The 20,472-nt window shown below is 45.4% G+C and overlaps 1 protein-coding gene across 7 annotated transcripts in view; it reads right to left on the bottom strand.

Moving 5' to 3' along the window:
- TNC (tenascin C) overlaps positions 1-20,472 on the bottom strand; it is a 91,147-nt gene that overhangs the window by 7,153 nt on the left and 63,522 nt on the right. For 4 of the 7 annotated variants that reach the window (XM_070518868.1, XM_070518870.1, XM_070518869.1 and 1 more), the window contains 9 exons: positions 19,098-19,370; positions 17,252-17,524; positions 11,580-11,702; positions 10,321-10,464; positions 8,043-8,162; positions 6,101-6,244; positions 5,205-5,335; positions 1,830-1,962; positions 594-745 (listed from right to left, as the gene is read on the bottom strand). In XM_070518868.1, coding sequence (XP_070374969.1) covers positions 594-745; positions 1,830-1,962; positions 5,205-5,335; positions 6,101-6,244; positions 8,043-8,162; positions 10,321-10,464; positions 11,580-11,702; positions 17,252-17,524; positions 19,098-19,370 — 1,493 coding nt within the window. The remainder of the gene's footprint in view (positions 1-593; positions 746-1,829; positions 1,963-5,204; positions 5,336-6,100; positions 6,245-8,042; positions 8,163-10,320; positions 10,465-11,579; positions 11,703-17,251; positions 17,525-19,097; positions 19,371-20,472) is intronic. The other 3 variants (XM_070518871.1, XM_070518872.1, XM_070518873.1) reach the window with 1 other exon arrangement.

Genomic DNA, 20,472 nt, shown 5'->3' with positions numbered 1-20,472 from the left:
AAAAATACTGCCCAGCTTTGGATGAGAATGATTTTCAATGTAGGTTCATTGCTTGTAACAAATGTACCACTCTGGTGTGGGATGTTGATAGAGGGGGACGCCATGCGTGGGGGCGGGACACAGGGGTTCTATGCGAACTCTGTACTTTCTGCTCAATATTGTTGTGAACCTAAAACTGGCTCTAAAAAATTGTTTGTTAATTTAAAAAAAATACTACCCAGCTCATATGATAATGGGATTGAAATAATTCATGTAAAATTCTTCACATGGTGCCTGGTAGATAGTCAGTGCTAATTAATACATGTAATGAATTCGATGACCACTGTCAATGTTATACATCACAAACTTTTTGAGGACATAAATTACAAGAAAATTATTTTAGCCTGTTTTTTATCTCCAGTTTCTCTCCCATTCCTTTGTTTAAGAGATAATTCCTGAGTGGCTCCGTGTGACAGGCCTTATCTTGCAACACTTCATGCACATGGGGGTCACAGTGCACAAGGAGGACCTCCACCCCTCCCTGCTCCCCCTCGCGCCCTCTATCCCCATCCCCTATGCCTGAGAGCTCTGGAGTCTGTTTTGGTGACACTCACAATCCATCCACCCCCATCAGAGGTCATGTCACAGAAGACTTCCAGCGGCTGGGCCTTATCGCCATTCAGATAAATGGTGTAGAGGCCCGAGGTCGTGTCTCCATTCAGCATCGCTTGGGAGCAGTCCCTGGGGAATGGGTACAGGAGTCCAACTGCGGGATAAGGAGAAGGAATGACTCTCTTGGAGCTGGAAGACTAGGGTAGGAGCTTTCAAATCATAGCTCAACTGTTTATTGGCTAGATGCCTATGGGCAAGCCACTGCACCTCTCTGAAGCTCTGTTCCCTCATCTGCAAGATGCAGATAGTCCCATTTTTGTGGAGATGCAGTGAGGCTTAGAGGTTATGGATAAATGGCCTATCTCAGTCTCTTCTATTGATGGAAGCTGCCTATGACATCAGTGGAGGAGAGCTGAGCCCCTGGAGGGGCATGTGTCAGGTCGACCTTGCTCTACCTGGAGCAGCCAGGCAGCACCTGATGAGCACCCAGGTGCTGGCCAGGATGGCTAGGTCTCTAGCCCCCAGTGGTGGCTCGCTGTGGATCAGGATGTGCTATCAGCCCTATCAGGTGCATCTCGGTCTCTTTAAGGGATTCTGAAGCCAAAGACAAGGGTGCTCCTCCTGAACTTGCCCCTTCCTTGCCTTGGGACTTTGGAGAAGTCAGTTAACTGCTGTGAGCTTGGGAATCTTAGAGGGAGAAAACAAGAATTCCCAGGGAATTTCCAAGTTCAATAATGTGATGCAAGCAAAACCTTGACAGAAATGGACGTGGGGCTGTGCTTAGCAGGTGGGTGGGAGAAGTCATGGTCATAGCAGTTCTTTTTTCTGATTCGACTTCCTCATTGCACTTTATCTTCATCTGAGGTTGCCTCATCAGCTGTTTCCTCATTTATTTCACGGCCTTCGTCTGAGAGCATCTTTAGGGCACACTCATAGTTTTGTACTCCCAGCACCTGGCATAAGATCTGACTAAGAGGTCCCTTTGCTTCTGCACCTCCCTCAGCAGGTGTGTGCAGAGTGGCTAAGGGAAGTGTGAAGGGCGGGAGGCAGTGCTGGGATACACTCTGTTACACTCTCAGCCCTCTGGGACACACAGCTGCTTCCTCTTATTCACCAATGGAACAGCGTGCACATTTGCCATCTGCAGAAGACACCTAGTGGCAGGATGCAGGGGGAGCTTCCCTGTTCCTGGGACGCCTGAGCCCGGCTGTGGCCCGGCTGCTCCCTGAGCCCCTTACCTGTGGTGAAGAAAGTCTGGACTAGCTTGCTCCTCAGGGGCCCATTCAATGCCTGGATCTTGACCGTGTAGTGGGTGGATGGGCTCAGCTCTGCCAAACTATAAGAGGTGGTGTCTGGACCCAAAATGACTTCCTAAGGGCAGAAGAAAGAATATCATAGCTTTTGGCCACATAAATCCTCAGGGTACAGATGATGCATACAGATCATTCATCCATTCAACAAGAATCCACTGAGCCCCACTCTGTGCCAGGCTCCATGCTCATTTCTGGGATGTCAAAGATGGGGAGCATACAGCACAAGCAAAGGTCCTGGGGCCAGAAGGGGCAGAGTAAGTTAAAATAACGTGAGGAGACAATGACCTACCTCAACCATACTTCAGTTGGGGAAGCAGCAGAAGAGATGGACTAAGACCAGATTACAAAGGACCTTAAACGTCAAGCTATGGAATTTGAAGCTTATCATTATAAGGAACAGAGATTCCTGAAAGATTTTTGAAAAAGTGAATGGCATGAACCCAGCTTCATCTGGGGGCAAGATGAATCACATGAAAGACAAAGGTTTAGACTTTGAGACCAGTTGGGCTGGTGGGCCCTAAATATGGCTTTTTGTCACAGCCCTCTGGGAAGCTTTAAAATGATACAATGCCTGAGATCATCCCAGACTGACAGGACTGTGAGAGCCAGAAGGGGGCCTGGCCAGGTGCATATTCAGAAGCTCCCAGATGACTGAGATGCAGTCAGTTTGGGCATCTCTTGAGTCAGGATGCTATTATAATAGCTCAGTAGGCATGGCGTGATGAAGGCTTGAGCTGACCATCGTATCTCTTTTCTAGAACAGAGATCTCCAGGAGAGGTGGCTGTGTGCACCTGCTGTGAGACCTAACTGCCTATGCTTGTCGTTTGTGACTGGTCACTGTGCTGCTGTCCGGAGGAGGGGATCGGCTTGAGTTTGCAAGAGATCCTCTTTCTTTTCAAACCCTCTTTCCAGCTTCCAATACCCAGGGGATCACTACTTAGCAGATGACCTTGGTTTCTGGGATTGGAATTCAGCCTACATTCCTAGCAAATCAAACATAAGAGTGCTCTCAACATCCTGCAAATGCAGCCGACTGGGTTTAGGCAGAAATGAGTCAGTGTGGAGGCCCCTGGAAGGTTCTCTCACATCCTCAGAATGGGGCAAGTGATGCTATCCTGGTTTTTCGAATGGGAGGCTGGGGTTGAGTTTCAGAGAAGCTAAGACACTTGCATTCACTCCATAATTGGTTGGTGGCAGAGGATGGTCTTCCATTCTGCCTCCCAATACCCTGTCCAGGACTCTTTCTTCCTGTACCAAATTGACTTTCTTGAGTGAAACATAGAAAGCTGGGGCTGGGACATGCATGATGTAAGCCGAGGGAAGGTCCCATTTGATACCAGTGACCCGGTGACCTTTGTGAGGCCCCCAGCTCTGGTCTGCGTAAGAAGGATCACTTATCAGTTACAAAGCTGTGCTCATTGAATTACTTCAGGAAACAATTACCTATCAGCTCTCTAGGCTGCCGTACAAAGTTATTTTCTAGGCGATTAAGGTAACTCAAAATGAGATTTATGACTTCAGGTAAACACTGAATCCTAGAACGCCTGACCGGAAGGGAACTCAGAGATTGGTGAGTCCAGTGCATTTTACAGATGTGAACACTGACAGCCAGAGAAGGCAAAGGGCCTGCCTCCATCCACACGCTGAGTTAGTTCATTGTTCGACCAACTCCAAGAAGGGCCACGATAGTAACTAGCAAGGTGTGTTGACTTCTGGTTAAGCATGATGGATTGGAAATGCAGTTTATTTCTGTTCACTTTTGATATCACCAAAATGAGAGTAATGGGCTAGAGAGTGTAAACCCACAAAGATGTGGGAAATGGCAGAGGAGACAGCAATGTGAATGCAATGTCAAGAGAATCTTGATAGACGGAAAGTGCATGGTGGAGTGACAGCTGAGGGGGCTAATTAACTAAGCGAACAGCACCTGTCAGAGGCTGGTTGACGAATGCCACAGAGCCCAGCAAGTTCAGGAATGGAATGTGTACAAAAGCAAAGATGCCTTTGAAGGTCAGTGTGGGGTGGGGCCTGGATGAACTAAGGTTTGTTTAAAAACTTTGTATAAGAAACAGATGCCCAGCTCTCCCCATCCCCCAACAGTCTGATGGACTGTCCTTCCCAGTCCAGAGGGAAGGCTGAGGTTTACCTTCTGGAGAGGCTGAGCCAGAGAGGTAACTCTGGATTCAAACCCACCAGGCCCAGCTATGCGGGAGGCCAAGGTGCTACACTGGAAATGGAAGAAGTGAAGATTTGTACCTTCTCCAGCTGAGCTCCTGGCAGCCTGGTTTGAAGGAGTTGGAGGATCCTCCAGGGAGATTGGTTAGCTCGAGAAAAGGCTTACAGTGCTGATATTTGGGAGTCCCCCCATAAAACTGCTGGGTACCCCCAAATCACTCTACCATGGCCCCCCTAGTCGAGAAGCCCTGTCTACGCAATTGGAACTCCTCACCAGCTATTTCATTCTTGGCTCAGGTACAAAAGGCCCACTGGATATTGGAAAGAAGTCTTCAACAAGAAAGATAAAGACCCAAATCCAATGAAACCAAACCCAACAGCAGCAGTGAAACAGAAAAGAAAAGCTTGAAAAAAAAAAACCCTATGTAGGTTGTAGAAAAAAAATACCAATAACATATATTCTTAGAGATAAAGCAAAGATGATACACAAGACAAAAACAAGATGCTAGAAAAAGATGGATGTGCAGAGAATAAGTAAAAGATCTTGAAAATATAAAGTATGAGGCCTGAAATTAAAAATTCAATAACAAGTTTAGAAGATAGAGTTTAGAAAATCTCTTGCACTTGCGTGAAGGGTTAAAGTTATTTCGAATTTAAAAGTAAAAGAAAAAAGTTCGTGGGTAACGAATATAAATAGCATTAGCAATTCCTATAAACAGTATTAACAGTTGATGTCATAAGGACCTGGTGATATATATTTCAATATATAATGGAATGATGCCATCTGTGAGATAATATATATGGCAAAGATGCAGAAGAAGCTGTTGGCCTTTGTTCAATAAAACATTAAAGGACTGAGAGTTCAGCTCCTAAAATGTCCTCAAGTCTTGTGAGCTGTGTTCTCGACCTTGGCTGGTTATCAAAACTGGAGTCTGGTTAAAATGAGAGACGCTGGAGCATGTGATTCAGAAAGTCTGGCATGGCGTCCTTTCCCTTTTAATTTTTTTTCAGCTCCCCAGATGCACTGGGTAAAGAAACACACCCAGATAATTCTTCCCTACTTTGAGGATCGTGTAAATGTTTCAACCAGCAAGCTTGGCAGTTATTTATATGTTTCCAGATACCTTGACTGTACCATCCACGGATTCATACACCAATAGGTAACCGGTGACAGATGCCCGGGGGGGTCGCCAGGTGAGGAGGGCAGTTTCCGACTGAACCTCAGTAGCAGTCAAATCTCTTGGAGAATCGAGGTCTGGAGAAGATAAGACACTCAATGTCAAATAAGTCAGCGAGTGTAGACAAAAATCCCAGCTGGGTATCTGGAGGCCAGGGTTCAAGTCCTTTCTCTACCATTGACCTATATGACCTTGGGCAGAGCATTTCCCCATCTGTGAATGAGGTGGTTGAGCTATGTGATCCTAAAGACATAAATTCTCTGTGGTTCATCTCATCCTAAGGGCCACATTTTCCCAAGCCCAACATGGTCCTGCTGGGCCTTGGCTGGATTTGGGGAGAAAGACACAGCTGTGAACATAATTACAATCCCCCATTGTTTCTAAACAAGAGGACAGATGGATACTGGTATTGGTGCTCACCACTGCTCAAAGGACATTTCCTCCATTTCCCTGGTTTGCTGCAGTTTGTAAAAAAGATCTCAATGTATAAAAACCCAGCGGACATCTAGGAAAACTTGACTGAAAAATCTTGCTCTTAAAAATATTTCCCTGCCGAGAACATGGATCATTAAACACCAGCTTTAGGGCCAATGGGGACTGGTTTTCCACTTAAAAATCCCTCTCTTAAAATCATTTCCTAGTCCGTGGGGAGAACAAGGTCATTTCAGTTCAAAAGGAAACGGTGTATTTCTGAAGGTCTTGATTGAGTGGGCACTGGTGAGTTTAGCTGATGCTGATGTCATCACATTGCAAGGACCTGACTTGAGAAGGAAGAGTAGAGAGGGTTCCTGTTTAAGACCGAGTCTGTGGGTGGGCGCCCTCCAGCTCTGGGTGTCTTGTACCTGTTGTGAACTTGGTAGTGATGGCTGAGCTCTTCTGGGGCCCTTGCTCCGCAAAGATCCTCAGCGTGTATTCCGTGGCAGGCTCGAGACCGGTCAGCGCATACTCCACCGTGTTCCCGGACACCGTGCGTGTAATTTCTGGCACTGAACATGAAACACACACCCCGAGGCCGTTACCTTTCCCTGTCTGAGCCATCAGTGGACTTGGCACACAGCGCACACACCTACTTCTAACACAGAAACTTTCAGTGACCCTGCAGAAAAGCAGATTTGATTTCTGAAGTGACTCACACCCCTTCCTCTCTCGTGAGCACCCACCTCATATACAAAGGATTTATCCTACGGAGACTGGATTTTTCCAGGCACCAAATCAGAGGGAAGAGGACCTGGGGGTAGGCAGTTTTTCCACATGGTGCCGTCTGGGACGGCGTTGCAGCTGAGGCACAGGGACCAGCCAGAGGAGAGTTGCAGGCAACATCTCCAAGCCTCAGGCCACCCAAATTTAATTAGTCCCATTGCTTGCTCTCTCCTTTTTTTCACTTACCCATCCTTTTATAAATTGCCGAATGTTGTCAAATTATTAGGCTGGGGGTCACAAAAATTGGGTAGCAACAGACACAACAGCATGATCATTGCCTCTCAGCCTTGCTGGGTCAGGTCCAATGGCGGACATCAAACCATGATGTCCAAGGATATGTGTTTATTTCCTAATCATAGGTGCCCTACCATCCTGGCTTGCCCGGGACTGAGGGATTTCCCAGGGTGTGGGACATAGATCGATAAAACTGGGAAAGTCCTGGGCAAACTGGGACTAGTTGGCCGCCTACTCATCATCCATAACTCCCTCCTCTTGTGGACCAGGCTCTTTTCTAGGCCTGCATCCACGATGTCCACGATTCCCAGGAACTACACTCTAACTTATTTTGGGGGACACACTATCATCTTCCCCGCCTGGGAAGAGGCTGCTTACAGGGAATATGTAAGAATGGAAAGTAAAAAGAATAAACCCAAACATCTCTCCTCCCCACCACCCACCAACTTGCTCTGTCCTCACGAAGAGCTCTCTTAGGTGGTTGTTAGGGCTGAATGAAGATTTTCAGAGGCCCCAGGCACAGATTGCGGTGCCCTCTCATATTAGTACTCAAAGTAAAAAATACTGAAGCCTAAAATATGAAACTTACATATGCTTGGGGGTTAAAACAGTAAAATCTAGCTCATTACAAAAGTATGGATTCATTTGTTGAAAACGAATCTCTCTTTCTTCTCTGCTGCATTTGTATTTGACTTTACGTTCTGGTGGCTGTGGTTTGCTGGTGCCCCAAACAAGCATTTGATCTGTGAACTAAGTAAATCAGCACAGACGGCTGCAAACACAGGGAGAAATGATTTCTGATTTCTCAATCAAATTTGCTAAACTGGCCTCCTCTGTGGCATCTGAGAAGCCTGGGCTCCCCAGAGCCACCTGAAGTAGCCTGTTTAAGGTTTAGATTCTGGAATCCTTTGTAAGAGATAAGAGCGCTGTTTGGAAAGGGTGACTCACACCGACAGGCAGAGAGACTAGCAGGAGAGGAAGAATGAGGAAAAGGCGGGGGAAATGTGGAGGCTGGAGATGGACTCTCTGTTTTTTCTTTAAATGGCCTACTGGACTCCCTTGACAGAACCACACTGTCTGTGCCCTTTCACTTGACAAGAAGCAGAGGAGTATGGATAAGGCCTCCCTTGTCACCCCCTGACAAGGTCCCTCCACACCCATCCACCCAGCCCCAGCCCAGGAGTCTATTCTGAGGTTGCAATTGAGAGCCACAGGACATTGCTGGCCTTACAACCTACTCACGCATTTTTGTCATCTTGTACCAAATGTAGCATGGAGAAAGGAAAGCGGAAGAGTTCACAGCAGGACAGTCACTCCTCAGAGTAGGGAGGATCTTGGACATGACCTTACCTCTCTCCCCCGTGTAGGAGATGACGTAACTGTCCACGGGGGCGATGGCTGGCTGCCATATGGCCAAGGCTTCTGAGTCAGTGATGTTGGCTGTCACCAGGCCAGACGGGCCATCCAGCGCTGCAAAGAAAGATGGCGATGTGTTGGAGAGATAGGCAATCATGGGATAGGACATCAGAGCGCAGTTGCTCTGCTGTGAACACTGCTCCTGGACTCTTGGTGTTGGGGCACAGTGTCAGCTGCATGCACGGTTCAGAGTCCTGAGCTTGGAGCCAGAATAGGCCTGGGTTTGAGTCATGACCCCTTTCCTTGCTGGCCAGGTTACTCTGGCTCTCTATTTCCCACCTGTAAAAGGGGGACAACAATTCTGTCTGGCTTTATCCTGAGTGTTATTTTGATTTTCACATCATATTATAGACATAAAAGTGCTATATAAACTGGAAAGAGCTGAACACATAACAACGGTTATCACTATAGTTCCGATCACTTTCCCAAGGGAAAGAACTTACAAAAACAGAGGAGACTTGCAGAGTGAAGGCTGCCCCAGGCTTTCCTGGGCTTTGAGTGACAGCTCTGGTCCGGTGGCCTGTAGATAACATGGAGCCAGGCTCTGGGGGCTGATGGTCCCAGGTTCTACCTTGGCTTCTCTAGTGTCTAGTGTCTGTGCCCTTGTGTCATTTCCCTTCTCCAAACCTTGCTTCTTCACTTGTCAAAGAGTAGCTGCTGTAAGGATGAACTAGATGATGTGCATGAAATGTGCTAAGGGTGGCGCTCAATAATTGCAATTGTTATTCATATGACTATTAAAGTTATTTGGAGTCTTAGATCTAATTTCCAAATGATTCATACAGAGAAAGGATGGATATTCACAGGGTCCTGGTCCTTTTAATTGACCACTGCTACTACCCAACATCCCTTTCTTAGAAACCAACCTAAATATGACCATTTCCCTCTTGTGTTCACATTTACGACTCAACTTCTCCAAGATGGAAGCCCTGGGAGGATGGAGGGCAGCCATCATCAGCTCATTTTGCACATGGGGCTCCTGAGCATCAAGAGATGAAATGATTGGCCAAGGAGTCAGGAGGTGGCAGAGTAATTTTGGGGGCCCACATCGTCCACTCTGAGTTCCTTCCTGCTTCATCACGCCTGTACAGAATCTCCTTTAATGGAGGAGGGCAACGGGACCTCAGGAGGAAACACATCCAGCTGTTGCAATCCGTTGCCGTGGAGAATCCATGAATGAAAGATCTCTTTGGGGGAAATAAGAGCCTGTGTGGCAGGGTACACAGGACTCTGCGTTCAGATGGGATGTCTTAATTGCATATTATTAACTCTTTTAGTTATTAGGGTATTTTTGAAATTTCCTATGAGGCCCATTCTTTGGATCCCTTAATGGGTTAGGCTAGATAATTGTTCATATATCAAAGGGTAAATTGTTTAGAGACATGGCTGTCTGAAAAGAAATTTTCCACTTCATTCTCCTTCAATGCAATTCATTATTTCCCCCTCCTTCCAGTGTGCTGTACAAATCAGGTTGTAACAGGAAAATAATCCCTTATTTTAGAAGAACACAGAATTTGGAGTCAGACCAACTTAAGTTCAAACTGGCTTCCTGCATTTACTAGTTTGGCCTTGGCTGAGGTACTTAATTTCCCTGGTCTCACTTGTTTCCTCTGTGAAATGGGAATGATCATAGCTATGGGGATGACAGGGGAGAGTTTAGTAACAGCGCCTGGAAGACAGTAGCTGCCTAATGGAGAGTCGTGCTTTATAGCTGTCACCATTCCATGTCTGGGGCAGCACCAGCCTGGAAGGAGCCTCACCATGGTCCCAGCCCTAGGCAGGGAAGGGAAGGAGGAGGATTAACGTGTAGAGTAGTGTAGAGTCGTTTACACTTACAGATGCTTTATATACATACTTCCATGTGATTCTTATAGCTCCCTGCACAGAAAGCAGAATTGCACCCATTTTACAGAGAAGGAAACTAGACTCTAGAGAAATTAACTGACAGCTCACGTATCTAGAAGAGATAGACTTGGGATTCCAATCCCAGGTCAGCGTGACTCCCAGACTTGGCCTCTAACTTCTGTACCACCCCAGGAAACGGAGCCCCAGGGAGGTTAAGGATGCAGTCAAAGTTACTCAGCTCGTAAGAGGCTGGGGTTGAGGCTTCCGGTGATCCAAATCCAGTCCACTTTCCACTAGAATTTCATAAATGGAAACTTTTTTCCACTTGCTGAGTCATGAGCAATAATGCTGAAGATGAGATAAATACCTGTGGTGAATGATCCAGAGACAGGCTCGCTTTCCTCAAAGCCCTTCATGGCGATGACGCTGACAAGGTACTCCGCACCAGGTAAGAGCTTCACCAGCCTGGTCTGAGTCTTGGTTCCATCCACAGTTACCACCGAGGGAGTCCCTGGAACACAGGAAAAGCAAAATCAGGAATGGTGAACCCCACCAAAATTTACCGTTGCCCCAAGAATGGGTGTCTCCGATTTGGAAATGAAACGATATCTTTATCCAACACCATTTTCTCGACTTGTTCTCATTTGCTCCTACCCTCTGGCATAAGAGAAAAGGTCTTACTTTTTGCATAATGCTTTTTCCATCCCTGCAGATGCCAAAAACCGGGCCAGAAGAGGAAAAAACACGAAGTCACAATGTGCTAAAAATGACAAGTTTCCGTTCAGTAGAGAGCTAGCATGTTGTGCAAATTTTATTTATTTTTTCCCACAAAGAATATGGGAAGCTCACCATGCAATGCATATCTGATATAGTTAACCCATTGTCTTAGCTTAGGAAAATACGGACTCCCTTTCCAGCAGAGATTCTACCACGTAAGAAAAGAAGATAGTCATAATCAAGTTTGTGTTCTTATATGTACTAAAAAATCTAAAATTTATATTTCTTTGAATTTCTGGGCTGATGAAGAGCTTGTGGATGCGCTGGTCAAACTCCCCATAGAGATGGTGTGCCTTTCTCTGAAGAGGTTATCAACCATCCTCTCTGTACCTTCTTCCTCGAATGGCGAATTTACCACCTGATGGAATGTCTTCAGATTTTCCCCGTGGTCTCTATTATAGCCCGTGTGCTCTGAACCAGAACTCCCAACTCTACTGAGACACAACTCCTCATCTTATACTGAGACAGACGGGTTTTGGGGACCCAAGGGCAAAACCTCACATATATCCAGGTCAAGATCAGCTTTCAGATGCGTGTACTCAAACAGAAAAAGGCCAACGTATTTAGAGTCTTCTGTCAGTATGTGAAAATAATATCGGGGGGTCTAGTTCTCATCGAAGTTTAGAATTTCAAGGCTGGAAATGGTCTTCATAAAATCACCCTTTACAAGGTCGTTTCTTCCAAGGATCTCATAGCACTTTACAAATGAAGTTTATCTGGATGGTCTCAAACGTGAGGAAGTAGTTTTCCTTAGTCATGATGTTTGGGAGGATGGACCTATCAGGTTCTCTTTCCTATTCCCCCCAAACCCTCCAGGTTCCCTCCCCTTACCCCCTCCATGTCCCCTACCTCCTGCAATGGGCAAGTAAGTAATCCGGAAGCTCTCCACCTGGGCAGTGGGCGCCATCCAGCTGACAGTGGCGGAGTTTTCAGTGATGTCTGAGAAAATGATTTCCTTTGGGGAGCCCATAGCTGTCAAGGAGAAAGCACAGGAAAAATCCAGAACTAGTTAACTAGATAGTTGACTATTTGCTCATCAACGATTCTTCCTGGATTCCTCATCCAGGAAAACTCAGCCCCTAGAGTTTACACCCAAGCTAAGCCTTTGGGATGGAGAGTGTAGCCATCTGTGGTCAAGTTGTGACATGATAGAAACAACCATTCTTTCGTTCAGGTAGGACAGCCATTTCGTTTCACTCAAGGAGGATGTTAACACCACAGCTGGTTTCTAAGGAAGTGAGGGTCAGTGGTTTCACACCTTGGAATCCATGCTCCTTTTGTTTGAATTTTAGCATTTTTTCAAATCTTTGCTTTCTAGTTCCTTTTATTAAATGACACCAAAACCTGACAACTTACAGTTCTTTGCAATTTATAAGGATTAATCCTCGTTTAGAAACCCCTGAGAAGATGGTGTGGTTGTAGCCATTCTACAGAGGAGTAAACTGAGGCTCAGTTCTCCAATGAGCATTCTCTTGCTGTGATCTTTCTGGGTCCCTGGACTGGGCTGCGGAGCTGACGCAGCTCCAGGATTTGGAAATATTGTGCCTACAGAAACTAACCTCGACAAACCCATTCCCAGAACTGGATAGAGGTCTCAAGCCAGGCGACCCACCTCAGGCACATCACCAAAGCAAACACCGTGGGGACGTGGGGTCTACCTTTGGGGAAAGCCATGTCCCAGGGGCAGTTTATGTAAATACCTCCCCCGGAACCCACTTTCTTTTGGCTTTTCTCGGTGTATTTTTTGGCTTACTTTCTGCCCTCTTCAGCTGACCACGCTTAACCAGAGAATGCAGGAAACAATTTTCAGGTCTCCAGGGAGCTCACTTCCTCATCTTTTCCCCTCTCCAACCCACGTTGATCATTAAGTTCTAAAACCCACAGCCCACTGCGGGAAGGATTTTTTTTCTCTCCGTTTCTGTCTTTTTCTCTCCTTTATGGCCTTCTCCTGGGACCTGGTAGCCATCCCCAGCCCACCCCTTGGAAAGCTCTGGAAACCACAAGGGCTCTGGAGCCTGAAAGATCTTGTTTGTCCAAATACCATGGAGAGGCTGGGCAACCTTGGGCCGGTCCCTTCACTTTTGGGAGCCTCATCTGGTCAGTGGGAAAAGTGGTACCCACCTTCAGGGATGTTTAGAGGATTATCAGAGATCATGATGTAAAAACCCTAGCCCAGAATCTGGCACGCAGTAAGAACTCAGTAAACAGGATCGCCCTGCCTTTCTTTTCTTTTGCATATGACTCTTTTCTCCATGGCCACCCTGGATTTTGAGGTGGTCCCCAGCAAAGATCTCGATGAGGCCAGTGGAGCAAAAAACCCCAGTGAGGTGTATAAACTCAGGTATTGAGTCTGTCCTGCTGCCAGCCTGGTCCACTCTGGCCTTCAGCGTGACTGCAGACGTCACTGGTGCAAGTCCCGACACAGGGTAGAAGCTGTATCTTACGGCCACAGCTTTCCCTTCCAGATCCCAGTGTCATCATCTGCAAACAGAAATATTTTCTGCCGTGTCTTAGAAACCATAAGAATTAGTAATGTCAGCCATCGTGCACTCCTGAGGATGTGCTTGACGAAGTGGCAGCATGAAGATAGCCATTTGTAACCCGAAGGAATGGCACAGTGGTGGTGGAATCCAGGCTCAATGAGCATGATACTTTTGGTCAACAGACCTTGCCAGATGTGGAAGACTATTTGTTATTTTAGCATGTCTTCTTCTGCCATAAATAGGGTCCCGAGTCTCCAGGACTATGGCAGAGGAGATGGCCAATGGGAACCTGGAGATAAAGCCCCACAGAGAAACTAAATCATCCTCATTGAAAAGTTGAGACCCAGGCATGGACATACCTCTGTCTCTCTTTCCAAGTGGTGCTCTTGATTTTCAATAAAAACTCCATCAGGGAAACACCTGGAATTGATAGAAACTCTCGAGGTGTTCAAAGAGGGCTTCTATCTAACTACTCTCGGCATAAAAAAGTTACCTCCTCAACTCTGGAGCAAATGTCTTTAGTTATGACAATCATTTTAAAAAATCATTTCCCCTTCAACGTATTTTTATTGAACACTTAATATGTGTCAGTTCCTATGCTAAACTAAGGAAACAGTTCTTGTAGCCTGTACGGTTTAACAGCAAGGATATTAGAGTTAGACTGACCTAGGTTTGAATTCCATTCTGGCCTTACCAGCTAAAAACACCTTAGCCTCTTAGGTCTCAGTTTCCTCGTCTGTGAAATGGGGCTGAAGGTGGCAGTCACTTGGTCTGGCTGAGTCACAGTGATTCAGTGAGGTAGGGTGTGTCAAGCACCCTTCTGCACATGGCATAAGGATGTGCTCTATAACTGGGGACTAGGGTCTTCATGCTTTATGGGAGTCAGAGCTGGAGGCAGCCAGCATAAAGAGCCTGCTTCGTACAGAAGGGGGGATTGCCGAGCACGGGTCTCTGCAGACCTGCTGAGCCAGGCCCCCAGACATAATGCCACCGCCACTCTGTGGTGTGTGGTTTCATGGGCATCTAAACTGGAACTGAGCAGAGGAGCCAAGAGGCTGCCTGGCTAGGAAAGGTGGGAAGAGATGGGAGGGGACACGTTCTGGGAGCTGGGAGAAGGAGCACTGACTACCCCCATGGGTCTCGGGGGTGGAAGGGAGTTCAAGAGGTGTATGTCTGGGGACAGCAATGGGGACAGGCTATGGAAGCATTTCAGGGGCCTCACTAGTCCCATGAGGTGGCCTATAAGAACCTCTAGAAGAGAATGACAAATTTGTCTTCCCCCATGGCTGGATTTTGAACTATGGGGACCCTCTAGATGGTGCACAGATAAAGGTTGGCATTTAACTCCCCAGAGGGAAAGGAAGCGGCTGGCAACTCTGGGCCTCCCAAAAGGGGACCAAGGCTACTGTGAAGCAGTGGCTCAAACCACAGAGGGGAAGAGGAGCCATTGTCAATGCAGGGATTGATTGACAGATGGAGGAGAAAAGTCATAACCTAAGTGTCCATCAGTAGGGGACCGGTTAAATCAATAACATATATAGAGGAATCTCTGAGATCTAGTAATAAGCAAGAAACACACATACACACACACATACTCCACAACAACAATGTGTAAGAGTGGGTACATTAACTATATGCCCCAAAAAGCATTCAAAAAAAGAACTTAGATTTATATCTAATTTTGTCTGTTTGTATAGAATATTTCCAGAACAATCCAGAAGAGTGGTAACACTGGCTGCCTCTAGACAGAGCACCTGGGTGGCAGGGACACAGTAGAATAGAGACTTCACTGTACATCCTTTTTGAACTTTGAATTTTGAGCCAAGTAGTTCATTAAAAATAAAATTTACATTAAATAACCAAACACAACAATAGCTAATATCGTTACAGTGAGTAAGGAAACTCTGCTAAATAGTTGGCATTCATGATCTTATTTAAACATCATGGCTGGCCTTTGAGGTAAAACCTATTTGCCATATGAGGGCTCTGAGGCTCAGAGAGGAAAGGAAACTTGCCCAAGGTCACACAGCTGGTAAGAGGTATGGCCAGGATTAGACCAAGTAACCTGCCCAGAGGCCCAGAGGCTGCAGGCTTAACCACTAGGCTATGCTGCCCCTAACCACCCTCTCTGCTGCCTGGGGCCCTCAGGGCTGGCAGCCTGTGCTCAAGGAGAGGCACTTTGTGAACGAGAGGAGGAGCCACAGCAGGTTTTATAAGGAAAAAGAGGAACGGACCATCACAGACAAGAGTTGACAATTGTGCAAAGGAGGAAAGAGAGAAGTGAGGATGAGAAAGCAGAAGAGATACTTCATAAAGCTGATGACAGGAAGAGGGAAATTAGACATCTGTCTGCTACGCTTGAGGGTCACCTCTCCTGTCCTCCCCAAGTACTGGAGCACAGGCGTGCAGGCACACGTGGGCACACAAACGTGCATGCGTGCGCGCATGCATAGACACACACACACACACACACACGCATACTTCTTTGGCTGTGAAATACAAAGCCTCAGAGCAAGAAATCAAAGAAAAAGTTTTCTGCAAGAGAAGGATCTGCTTTGTCTTTTCTTTTGTTGTTAAAAAAAAAAGCTCATGATTATTCATTCTCCTTTTTTGCTTTAGAGCTGCAGGGCCTCTAGAAAAAAAGATCAGCAAAACAAAATCAGTGATCAGCAGTAAACTTTGAAAAGCAGTGTTTATACACCAAGGTCAAAATCGGGCTCTGCCTCTGATCTCCATTTGTTTTATGGGAAGCCACAGGGAGGAGGAGACAGGACCCACATCCCGGGGATGGGGTGTCTGAGTTAACTAGAAACAGGGTTTTTCTTCTGACTGAACTGCTGCCTGGACTCAGCAGCCCCTCCACATCTGCAAATACCGATTATGATGATTTCCGTAGGTGGCTTCTTGGAGCTCATTAGGTCCTGAAATTTGACATCATAAAATACCCGTCTCCAGACAAAGAGAAGAAGGTTTTGGCTAGTGTTATGCTATGCCTGTCAGAGAAGGCAGGTAGGTCTGGTGGTTGGTTATCTGTCACCCAGCCTGCTAACATTTAACAGTACTAAAATAAGTCAACATTCGGGTTCTACCCCAAGTCTGGCTGTGTGACCTTAGGAAAGTCGCTTCACCTTTCTGGTCCTCTGATTCTTCATGCACAAACAGAAGAGGCTGGGCTGCATCATTTCTCAGATCCCTTTTACCTCTCCCTGTGATTTTGTGATTCTTTCCTCTGGTTCCTTTTGAAGCAGCCATCTCTAGTGAATGCTGTTTCTCCAGCTCCCTCAGTTTCATGAGAGAATTCACCCCACCTCTTGTAAGTCTTTCCTTTTCCCTCTAAAGAGTCATGTTAGTATTATTATTCTAAAGAGTCATGTTATTCACCATCTTCCTCTTTTTCCTTGAAACAACTCAGTGTGGAAAACGGTTTTCATTTCTCCCTCTAGTGCCTTTTAGAGTTGCTATGAGTATCGGACAAAATTAGTGAGCTTCATGAAGAACAGCCTATTAACCTTGCCAGCTTCCTCTTTTTTCCCTTCCCCATCATGGTACTGATTATTCACACATAGCATTTTATAAATATTGATTTTTATAGGTGGAGGTACCACTTTTCCATTATCCCTGCCTAATATAATTTGAACATTTGACCAAAGAACAAAGAAGTGTATCTGTGGATAAAAAATGACGAGATAATGGGTAGAAGGAAAGGTCTTTGGAATTTAAAAAATTCAATGTATTAACAACAATACTGAAAACGTGGATAGCTCTCATTTGCTGAGTCCTTGCTATGTGCCAGACTCTCCACTACGAGCTTTCTACGAATTATCTCTTTTAATCCTCACAATGCTATTCAGAAAATGGTATCATACTCTTTTTGCATAAAGACTTAGCCAAATTGTCTGTCGTCTGTCTACAATCAAAACAGCCAAGATCTGAATGCAAGCCTGTCTGCGTCTGAAGCTCTTGTAATTTCCCAACCCTGTGAGAAGAAGACCCCAAGCTTGTGACTATTCTCTGGTTTCTCCTGGTTATGTACGGTACCTGTTGTTGCTATAGCACTGACTGGCTGGGACCGCCTTCCATTGCTTATTCCATAGAGTTCAATTTCGTATTCAGTGGCCTCTCTGAGACCTGTTATGTCCCTGGTACGTTCGGGGGCAAGTAGGGTTATTTCCAGTGGCTCAGACTGCTTTTTGGTATCTCTGATTTTGAGAACAAAACTGTCGAAGACCCCTTCATCAGCTGTCCAGGACAGACGGAAACCGTCTGGGGTGGCATCTGAAACCAGAAGGTTGTCAACTTCCGGCTCGGCTTCTAGAGGGGGAGAAAATGGTGGAGGGAGGAAAGAGAACATCGTTTACCAGCCTGTGCAATCTTCTCTCCAGTGGGAGTATCAATACGTGGTGATGTCCTGGCTCTCAGAGACACAAGTGTCCTGAGATACAAAAGTAAAATTATTCAACACGAACAAATCTAGTAGGTCGAGGAGAGGGGAAAGGTGGAGTTGACACATTCAACATAAGCCAAGTGGATGCTTGCATATGTGAGTTTTGTCTAAAAGCAATTCTATAAATCCACATCTGGACTCAGCGTTGGCCCCGCCCATGCATTATTAAACAAGTTCAAAGCCAGTAACTTGTTTACATTTGCTCTCTGTCTTCCAGTGGCTGAGTGCCCATCCTCTGCGAGACCTTTTTCTTTTCTTTTTGAAAAGACAAATAAACCAGCATTAACGATCTGTAGAGCTGCCCATGATGATACTGCTGATTATATTTCCCTTGATCCTGAGAAAAATGGCTTTTAAACTGCTGTAAATGTTATAGTCTTTTTGCTTTTTTGGGGAGCTGTTTTACTAAAAAAGACTCCTATTCTTGACTTTCTTGTTTGCTTTTTTTAACCGTTAGTTGAGTACTCAGATGGCAGAACTGAGGCTTGGAACCTCTTGTGTTACATACTTTGGACTCAAGGTATTATCTTGGATTGCCTTAACTAGACAAAACTCAAAGTCAAGGTAAATTTTGACCTGAGTTTCCCAAAGTGCACTCAGAGTATACTATTCCTGTTTGATCCTCTTCCTTAAAAGGTATCCATTGTCAAATAAGTTTGGGAAATACTGCCAGGGTAATTCACTCTTGAAGAGGCACATGCACATTAGGACGTTCTGCAAAGCCTTGTGGTCCAAGATCTTGTCAAACTATGTGTAACTCAGTATTTCCAAAACTTATTTGAACATGGAACTTCTTCACCAAGTGGGACCTTTGAATATTCTATGGAGCCAGTAATCTCTAGAAAGACTTTGGGAAACACATATTTTTGACGGTTAAAGTTGTTAATGCTACCTTTCTCTAGGAATTATTAGCCTTTAGAATATTATGGATTTAGTCTGTGTTGGAGAAGCTCTATGATATTAGTGTTTACCAATATAATAAATTCACACTTGGTTTTCCAAAGACAAGCCCACGCAGCAAGTTTATCAAGGTCACAGTTGAGATTTTGAGAGGGCAAATGTTGTAAATAAGTTTTTGAAATATACTCTTTGGTATATTTCCTTTGAGAAGGCTGAAATTAGCTGAGGACCAGCCAGGATGAACACAGGGGAGGGTGATGTGGAGTAAGCACACAAGAGCAATGGACAAGACATGGTCTAGAAGATTTGGGACACGAAGTGGAAACATTTCGACCTTCTCATTTCTGGAGCGGGAGAAGGGCGTGCTCATTAGAGACATAAGACAAGGGAAAGTGTTGAAGGGAACATAAAAGAATAAGCCACATCGATGGATTAAGTAGAGAACATGGACAGGGATATTAAAACCATGGTGATCTGGTAGATGAATTACATGGAAGGGAACCAGGAAGAGGAGAAAATGGCTCACTTGAATCAAAATACCTGTAACAATCTCAGCCCTCAAGGGCTTGGTTTGGTGCCCTTGGGTGAAGCCAGAGACCATAACCTCATAGCCAATGCCAGTTATGAGGCCTCTGAGCTCCAGCTTCCGCTGGGTTCCTGAAAGTGTGAATTCCTGGGGATCCAGCAGCTTCCCAGAATCCACCACCGTTACTAGGAAGCTGTCAAAGGCATTCTCCGATGCCATCCAGGAAACTGTGAACCCGTAGGGATTAATGTCGGAAATGGTTAGGTTTTCCAGAAGGGGCAGGGCCTCTGAAAGAAGGGAGGGATGAAAATAACTCAGGTTAGCAGCACTGACTCTTCTGGGATAGCACAAGTCTCCACGAACGCTGATAGATACCCAATCAATCATTAAATGTGTGATAGGCTCAGAAATGAATATTTAGTAAGAGCTTACTTGATGCCAAACAACATTATCTTGTGTAAATCTCTTAACAAGCCTATGAGATAGATATTATTCCCATTATACAGGTAAGAAAATTGAGCTTCACAGGATTGGTTGACTTGACCAAAGCCACAGAGCTAGCATGTCATAGAGCAAGGTTTTTAGCTGAGTCTCACTCCAAAGGCCATGAATTTTCCCCTATAAAATTGGATATCTTGTGTTGGGTTTGGACCACTTTCTCTACTTCCCACTGTCTTCTGGTCTTGAAGGGAAACAGCTTTTTTCTTTTTTTTGAAAACATGTTTCTTTTTGCTACACTTCTTATGTTTCTATTTCCTTCTAGTTCACATTTTGAATCCTGTTGATTAGACCAATTAGTGACATACATTCTCGTAAGCTGAGATAAAGGGAAGAGGTAAGACTTTTCATGCATCAAAGTTAACAAGTTAAGGTTATGGCCCAGGAAGAGCCATAAGAATTTACTGATTCTTTTGCTATTTATTTTCCTGGATAAAGTTAGGAGTTAAAGACAGGTCTGAATCTTTAGTAAATTCTGTCGTCATCATTTGTTCATTCATTAACCAAACATCTATATCTCAGGCACTCTTATTTCTTAGGTGCCAAGGGATCTTTCCATGCATCGGGATTCCCCAAAAATGTGAGCTTATATCAGCTAAGTTTCTGTCAATACTTCCCAATTGACAGGGCTTTATGTCCATTATCTTATGGCATCTTCACAAGAACACCGTAAAGTACATATAGCTACCTACTCTCTCATCCCCATGACATCTAAAGAAACAGAGAGATAAATGGCTTACCCAACATCACATAGCTACTAGGTACCTAGCTGGGATACAACCCAGAGCATCTGACTCCAAGTGCAATGTTCTTTCCACACCCTATGCCAACATCTAATTATTCAACCCCATCAGTGCTGGCAATTTCTGAGACATGAGCAGGATTAGTGGA

Source organism: Equus asinus, chromosome 10 (genome assembly GCF_041296235.1).
Source record: "Equus asinus isolate D_3611 breed Donkey chromosome 10, EquAss-T2T_v2, whole genome shotgun sequence".
Classification (NCBI taxonomy): Eukaryota; Metazoa; Chordata; class Mammalia; order Perissodactyla; family Equidae; genus Equus; species Equus asinus.
Note: the sequence above shows the minus strand (reverse complement) of the source record. Positions and strands in the feature narration are given on the sequence as shown.